Source organism: Staurois parvus, unplaced genomic scaffold, assembly GCF_062004578.1.
Source record: "Staurois parvus isolate SC_StPar_1 unplaced genomic scaffold, SC_StPar_1.0 ptg000690l, whole genome shotgun sequence".
Lineage (NCBI taxonomy): Eukaryota > Metazoa > Chordata > Amphibia > Anura > Ranidae > Staurois > Staurois parvus.
Genome location: NW_028318486.1, coordinates 559,070 through 567,518, shown reverse-complemented (window position 1 = coordinate 567,518; position 8,449 = coordinate 559,070). Strand labels below are relative to the sequence as shown.

The window sequence follows — 8,449 nt, the reverse complement described above, 5'->3', positions numbered from 1 at the left end:
CTGTACTGTGTTGCTGAAACTTTTCACATTAATACACTTCGTTGCAACTAGGATCTCCACGTATCTATCCTCACCTCTGGCCATCCAATATTGGGTCTCCAAGAACAAGGTTGTTCCCCTGGTTTCCTCTCATCAAAGATGTTGATTTTACTATGCCCAGCTTAAGTCACCAGTTTGAGATTCTGATATTTTAATTTAAGTGAAATTCCAGTAAAAAGTTCAGATCATTAGCAAATGTATGGGCGTTATATTGATGTATGTCTGCCTGTTATTTATTGTTGATATAACTTGTGTTGGGTGACAGGACAATGAATGGGCAATGCACCCCTGTATATATTCAGAGAAAAAAAGATTTTCCACCATCCAGCAGATCCTTGTAGTGTAACAAACACACTTTGCGCCATCAACTTGATCAAATGCAGACTCACCAAACCATAAGCTGTAAGAGGTACAGCAGACACAGAATGTTTCTCAGGCACAAATCCTTTCCAGCTGTATGAACTTCCACTCTGGAATCACTCTTCTTGGGCGGCAGCAAACGGCAGCTCCCAATGGAACAGATACAGCTCACCAATGAGCCAACAGAAAGCCAGTGATAGTGTAATAGTTTAACCTCCTTAGCGGTATTCCCGAGTGTAGCTTGGGGTAAAATTTCAGTACCAAGATGCGGCGTTGCTCAGGGAGTCCCTGCAGCACTTACCTTGTCCTTCGCTCCCACGATGTGTCCCCTTCAGCGTCCCCGGCCATCTCCTCCGGCCGATCCCAGCATCCGGCTTCCGTGTTCCGGTCCCTGTGACGTCGGGACATACGGGCGCCGGAACCAGTGGTAAATTTGAAATTTTTAAAAAATGTAATGTTTTTAAAAATGACTATTACATAGTAAAACATTGCTGTTTCAATGCATTTCACATACATTTTGTCCCTACTGCTTTGTCCTGCGCCCTGCCTGCATTTTGACTGTTCTTTCTGCCTGGAAACTTAGAAAAGTCCATGGCGTCCAAAAAGCGTCCCTTTACGTCAAAAGCGTTGTTCCGGGATCTGTTCTTCTCTTACCTTGTCCTGCGCTCTCAAGATGTCCCTCCTGCAGTGTCCCCGGCAATGTAATCCGGCCGATGCCGGCATCTGTCTTCTGGGTTCCGTTCCCTGCGAGCGTCGGGACGTACGGGGGACGGAACCGGCGGGAAATTTGAAAATGACAAAAAGTGACATTCACTAAATACACTAAAATCACATAGTATAACATTCCTGTATCAAACCATTTCACATACATTTTGTCCCGAGTGCTTTGTCCGGTGCCCTGCCTGCATTTTTACTGTTCTTTCTGCCTGGAAACTGAGAAATGTCCATGGCGTCCAAAAAGTGTCTCTTTAGGTCAAAAGCGGTTTTAGACCGGCTAGAGAACAGCGATAGTAAATCAGAACCACTTGCAGAATTGAGTGATAATGATTTGTGGGGGAAATTCGTCATCAGACACTGAAAACGATTTTGCGACTTTGCTCAGCGATGTGCGAACTTGGCGCTATATTTCAAATTTCAGTGTTTTTGGTTTGATTATATTATTGAATTAAATGTATTATTATTATATTATTATTTTTTATGATTATTTATTAAATTATAATTTATGATTCCGCGTTTCAAATTTTATCCTACCCGGGATGTTTACTAGACTCTTGTTCGGACAGATTTCAGTGAGTTATTCCTAAGAATTACAGCCTACAATAAAAAACTACATATTTCCATGCAAAAAAATGTACCGCTTTCAGCACAAAAAAATCGGAAATAATCAGACCGCCGAGGAGGTTAAATAAAGGTTTATTGTAGAACAGACAGAGCCAGCCATCCAGTTGAAACAATGTGACAGTGAAAAAAAAACTGAAAACTCACTGAGAGAGCCATTAACGACCCAGGACTGTGCAGCGGCGTTACGTAAGCACTAAGATTCCACCCCAATGCTGACGTCATTCCGCTGCATGATCTCCTGGAACTACTAAATCATGCATTTCAGGAGGCCTTAGGGCAATCCTGGGCAAACTATGCATGTGCTTGACAATCTCGGGGCACATTGTACATGAGCAGTGTTAAGCCATCAGGGGGCAGGGGGCATGAACCCAGACGTGACTTACAGTCCCTGGTGCAGGTAGGTAGGTGGTCTTTTTCCTGTTCCTTAGGGGCCCCCTCAGGTACCAATGGTCACACCTAGACACAGCTACGAGATATCGGAAAGTGAATGCACTCAAGTCACCTCAGTTGCGATTGCAAACACTTCCGCTTTATTATTGTCATAACATCAGGGTTTTTATACTGTAGCCTTTGGGCAGACTCCAGATAACACACTTTCAGACCATCCAATCAAATACATGTACATTATCTTTATCTTAACTCAACAATTACTTGTATGACGTCTGCATTACACCCACGTTTCTGCCTTACCTTTTACAACATATCTGGCCTAACGCCAAGACTGTGGTTACAACTTTTCAGAAATGAGAGTAAAGGTTATCTCCTTTTTTGTAAAGTTTGTAAAAACACTTATTTCTACATAAAACTGGCATAGACTGTTTTATTAGTGTGTACAAAGTTCATATATATGTATGTTAAACAAGCATCTTGTAGTAGTGTGTACAAAATGGATTTGGTTATATTCCATTAATCCTTTCACCTGGTTGACATTAGTATAGAAGATGGCAGCCCAGAACCCAGAATTTGGTGGTAGAGCTTCAGGTTTCACCGGACAGAACTGCTGAACACATGAGTATGATTTCTGAGGATAACCATTGGTACAGGTAAAAGGGGGAAATAAAACCTAAAGGACTAGTAAAGTTCTTTTTTTAATGAACACAATGTGGTGTTTGTTATGGATGGAATTCAGTTTTGGGCTCCATGTACACTATAACGTTTATTCTACTGGCAGCAGAAAAACTCTAAAAATACGTGTAAACATGGTACCACGTTTATCCACCTATAGCACTTAGATGTTTATTCATTTCATTGGCCAGATTACTTGCCATTGACATGAATAAAAACCCAAACACTAAATGCGCTACACACAGTTTTGACACTTTTAGCATTTTCTTTTTGGCCAAAACGCTCCTCTCCTGAACATGATTCTTCTACATTCAGGAGAGGGATGTTTAACTGCCCCTAAATGCTGCTGCTGAACTCTAATAAAAGCCTGCTTGTGCTTGGACACATTGGCTTTCATTGAGTTAAATTCAGGGGCTTTGGGAAAAAAAAACCCCAAAAGCTCCTAAACTCCTAAACATTTAGGAGCGACAGTGTGCATGAGGCCTTAAGGTGGTCAGTATAGCCAGCTAAAACTTGTAGTTTTGGATAGAGTAGGGAAAGCTTACAACTGCTGCAGAGGCATAATTAGAACCTTCAGGGCCCTGGTACAAGAAACCATGAAGGACCCCCTGACCCCCAGTCATGGCCCTTCCCTTTGGGCCCAAGGCCCTTCCCACTGATCCTGGGGCTATTTACTCCTGTCACAGGACCTTTTAGTGTGGTCTCACAGCAGGACCCTCTCACATGTTCTGCAGCAGGCCATCTTCCTGCTGTCTAGGCAAGCCCCCAAGGTGGTGGAAAACAAGGGCCCAGTCGCAAGTGCGACATTTGCTTCAAGCCTTCAGCAGATACAGGAAGATAATGGAGGGCATCGGTTCCTCTATATGCCACCCCTCCTATCCAGGTATACACAGGAGCTGCACGGACCCCCTGAAGCATGATGCCAGGTCGCAATTGCAACCCCTATAGGTACGCCCCTTAACTGCTGCTTTTTTTATTGATATCCAGGGCTCAGTAACTGTGTCAGTGACAAAGGTTTCACTAGACAGGAAGTGAAAGCAAATCCCCCAGAGCACAGGTGTCAAACTGGCGGCCCTCCAGCTGTTGCCAAACTACAAGTCCCATGAGGCATTGCAAGATTGACAGTTACAAGCATGACTCGCAAAGGTAGAGGCATGATGGGACTTGTAGTTTTGCAACAGCTGGAGGGCCACCAGTTTGACACCCCCGCCCTAGAGCAACACAGACAGAAACAAGTTGAAGAAGACTAATACCCCCATCAGATTTTTATTACTGTGTTCATATTACAGATTTTTCTTCATTTCCTGTCCAATGAATCAGTTATTTCTGTGAAAATAAGTGAGAGCAAAAATAAAAGTTTTGGTTGGACATACTCTATAACTGGTTATAATTATTCATCTTTTGTAATTCCCATTTACTAATGTTTATCTCTCTTTTGCAGCTCCTGTTTCTCATCTCTCATTGGATTTTAGACTTCCCGGTCTTCTTAGGCTCCAGTTCTTACTTGATTTCTGATGATGTCACTACGTCTTAAATATTTCTTCATGCTCTCCGTATCTCTATTTTTCTTTTCTATATCCAAATTACTTTTTAGCAAAACTACCTTCTTTACATACTCACCACACTCTGTTCCCATAAATAAAACCGTCCATCTCCTGGTTGTGTCATCCTGGAGATCAGGTTCTTCATTCCTTGGACAGATCTTCAACCATCACAATGACGTCTTTTACCTCTTTGAACCTGGATATTCTCTCTGGATGAAGCTATGGGGTGAAAGTTCTGAGCTGCTACATTTTCCCTTGAGAGATCTTCTACGATCACTTTTCACCTGTGATGTGTCCCCTCTTCATCAGTATCTTCCTAAAGGGGGAAAACTCATTTCTGAATTGGGATTCTTTGCAGAAAGTCGAGCACTCTGCACCCCACCAGCTTGTTCAGATTTTATGCCTACCGAAGGCTATGACCGCCTAAAGTGCTCCCGCCGCTGCAGGAACACTTCGCTTGATCAAATGGAAGAAACGTGCAAACTATACAGCCACGTGGTGATGAAAACAGTCCGCATTTTGGACCTTTCTGTTCTGCTTCCCCTTTTCCGAGACCCTGCTCTTGATCTTCGTATTCTACACCTTGTGAGGGACCCTCGAGCTGTTGCTTTTTCAAGGACATACTTTGCTCTCACAGTTGATGATAAGATTGTACTTAAAAAGGAAGAAAATAAAGATATTACAACAAGCAGAGTTATGGAAAAGATTTGCAAATCTCAGGTTAACATCAACAGTGTGGCTAAAGCAGAGGAGGTTTTGCAAGGACGATACATGGCAATTCGGCATGAGGACCTTTCTAAAGAACCTCTTGAAAACGTAAAAAAAATGTACAATTTTGCTGGCCTCCATATAACCAAAGACCTGGAGGAGTGGCTTTACAATATCACTCATGAGGAGGTAGCAGATAAAAACGGGCTCATGTCTTTCTCAAGAGACTCATCAAAGGTGGTCCAAAAATGGAGAACTGCTCTAAACTTTAGTTTTGTAGAACAGATTCAAATGAAATGCAAAGAGGCAATGGATTTGTTTGGTTACAAACCAGCTAAATCCCAAATAGAACAAAAAAATTTGACTGTCGACTTAGTAAATAAGGAATGGTCATTTGAAGGAACTAAATGACCATTCCCTTATTTACTAAATCCACAGTTGACCTTGGTTACAACATATATCATGGTCACTCACCCTACAGATGCCACTGTAGAGAATCTTCTCTAGTGAATTGTCTTAGGAATGCAGCATGACAAAATGTTTTGTGATGTCTTTGACACTGAAGAGAGAACTTTGATTAGTAGATACCAATCCTGGATTCTTTGTAGAACATAAATATGCCGGGAGCTGAGTCAAACTGCTAAAACAAACCATAACTAAATTTAAATTTTTGGTAATTAAAAACATGTACATGATGGGGTTATTATTATTATTATACAGGATTTATATAGGGCCAACAGTTTGTGCAGCGCTTTACAAAATTAAGGTAGACATTACAGTTACAATCAGGGGCGGACTGACAGCTCATGGGGCCCCTGGACAATATGGGATCATGGGGCTCCTGTGTCCTTGCCCAAACTCAAAAAAGCCTATGAAAAAGGTACCAGGGGCATCTCATGGGGCCCCCTACTGACCCCAGACCCTCGGACTGTGCCCAAGTTTCCAAATGGTCAGTCCGCCCCTGGTTACAATACAATTTGGTACAAGAGGAAACAGAGGGCCCGGCTTGTCAGAGCTTACAATCTAGGAGGAAGGGTTGAGAGATACAAAAGGTAATAGCTGTGGGGGGGGGAGCTGATGGAGGAAATAAATGGCGGTTTACTAGGTAGAAGCAGGATAGGCTTCTTTAAAGAGAAAGGTTTTCAGGGTTGATTTACTAAAGGCAAATAGACTATGCACTTTGCAGGTGCAGTTGCACTCATTTTCCCAAGAGTTTAGTAAATGTGGTAAGGCTTTGCTGATTTCCCTAAACCAATCACGTGCAAGCAGAAATGCTGGGGTTTTTTTTATTTTCTTTGTACCTGATTGGGTATTCTTTACAAAGTGAAACTTCACCACCTTTACTAAATTCAGAGGAAATTTGAGTGCAACTGCACTTGTCAAGCGCACTGTGTTTTTGCCTTTAGTAAATCAACCCCATTGCTTAACCTCTTGAGTCCCCAGGCATTTTTCTCCTTAACCACTTGCCCTCCAGAGGATTTACCCCCCTTCCTGACCAGGCCATTTTTTGCATTACTTTAACTGATAATTGCGTGGTCATGCAACGTGGCACCCAAATGAAATGTATGTCCTTTTTTCCCACGAATTGAGCTTTCAGTGGTATTTGACCACCTTGCGTTTTTATTTTTTGCGCTGTAAAAAAAAAACCCGATAATTTAGAGTAAAAAAACAATATTATTTACTTTTTGCTATTAAACATGTCCAGTAAAAAAATGTAAAAATCAAATTTCGTCATACATTTAGGCCAAAATTTATTCTGCTCCATTTCTTTGCTAAAAAAAACCCGATCCCAATACGTGTAAATTAATTGGTTTACATGAAAGTTATAGCATCTACTACTGGCGGCATAGATACTGGAATTTGTTTTACATTTTTACTAGTAATGGTGGCAATCAGCGACTTATAGCGGGACTGCAGCTGGAATTCTGACACTGGGGGGAACTGCCTTGGTGTCACTGACAACCCCAGTGACACCAATTCAGTGGTCAGTGCTAATAAAAAGCACTGACACTGTACTAATGGCACGGGGCAGGAAGGGGTTAACATCTGGGGGATCAAAGGGTTAACTGTGTGCTGTTTTACTGTAAGCTGTGTGTTTGTGCTTCACTGTAAGCACACTGCTTTGTATGGCTCTGCTATGCAAAGCCATGCATAGTAGTGTGCAGGAGCTGACAGGGGAGAGAACTGTATTGTTCACTTACTGCTCTCTGCCTCCGTTGCTCTCTGCCTCACTGGGTGCTGCCGAGTAATCACCGGCCGGGACCTTGTGATTGACAGACTAGGCTGCGAATAGCGGCACGGGTAGGGCGCGCTCAGCTTGCGCGCGCCCCTTACCCAGAAATGCAAAATATGTATATCTGCTATAGGGTGTCGGGAAAGTGGTTAAAGTAGGAGTAAACTCCCTTTTTTGTTTTGTACCTACAGGTAAGTCTATAATAAGGCTCACTTACAGGTACCGTAAATATCTCCTAAACGGTGCAGGTTTAGGAGACATTTACCTGTGTAGCCACCAGTGATGTCACCGGCGCATGCACTCCGAAGGAGCGGCATACCGCGTGCTGTTCTTTCAGAGCCCTATGCCGTAAACAGTGACTCCCGCTGGAGTGACGTCATCACAGCTCGGCCAATCAAGCGGCCACAGCTAGCGAACCTGGAAGAAGACTGGGTGAAAATGGATTCCCTGTCAGCAGTAACAGGGCGCTGCTGGAGGGATCCGTTTCCCAGGTAAGTCTGTCATAATGTGCTAGTATGAGGTGCATTCTACTACATTATGACTTTGCCCTGCGGAGGGGCCAGTTGTTTTTTTTTCAGCAGCGGTTTACTACAGCTTTAAACCCCTCAGAGTTCCAGAAACTTTTTTTCTCTGAATTCTACATATTATACCTTTAGTGTTTATCATCTACTCTAACTTATTCTTCAACATTTTTCCGGACATGTAGGGCTTTAGTTTGGTAGCAAATTTGGATACACATATCTGTAGCTTCTTGGGTTTTATTGGTAACAATTAGTAAAAAAAAAATTAGAAAACATATTTTTCTGTACTCTTTCCCAACACAACTGTTCATAATGTGCACACCCTTCTATATTTACCACAAACAATAAATTAAAAAGTCTGATTAAAATGATATCATATTAGTGTTACTCTTATGTATTGTAGCAGAATGGAAGATGAGAAGATGAAACGCACTAAGACTGGGATGTCATTAAAGTTCATGTGCGTGTAAAGGCAGGTGGGCCAATACTTTGGGCAATATAGTGTGTATATATATACACAGTGGTGTATTTTGGTTTTGTGCTGCCATAGGCAACACTAACATCTGCCCCCCACCCCATCTAAATTGGAAGGGAGAGAGCGAAAGATAGATAAAGGGAAAGAAAAAAAAAAGATAGAG

The 8,449-nt window shown here is 42.4% G+C and overlaps 1 protein-coding gene across 1 annotated transcript; it reads left to right on the top strand.

Moving 5' to 3' along the window:
* The first annotated feature begins 4,319 nt into the window (after positions 1-4,319).
* Positions 4,320-5,468, top strand: LOC149446784 (carbohydrate sulfotransferase 6-like). The gene has a single exon (XM_089652699.1). The coding sequence runs from the start codon at positions 4,320-4,322 to the stop codon at positions 5,466-5,468; it is 1,149 nt and encodes a 382-aa protein (XP_089508825.1).
* The last annotated feature ends 2,981 nt before the right edge of the window (positions 5,469-8,449 follow it).

Coding starts and splice junctions, on each gene's coding strand:
- LOC149446784 (XM_089652699.1), top strand. CDS start 4,320: ATGATGTCACTACGTCTTAAATATTTCTTCATGCTCTCCGTATCTCTA.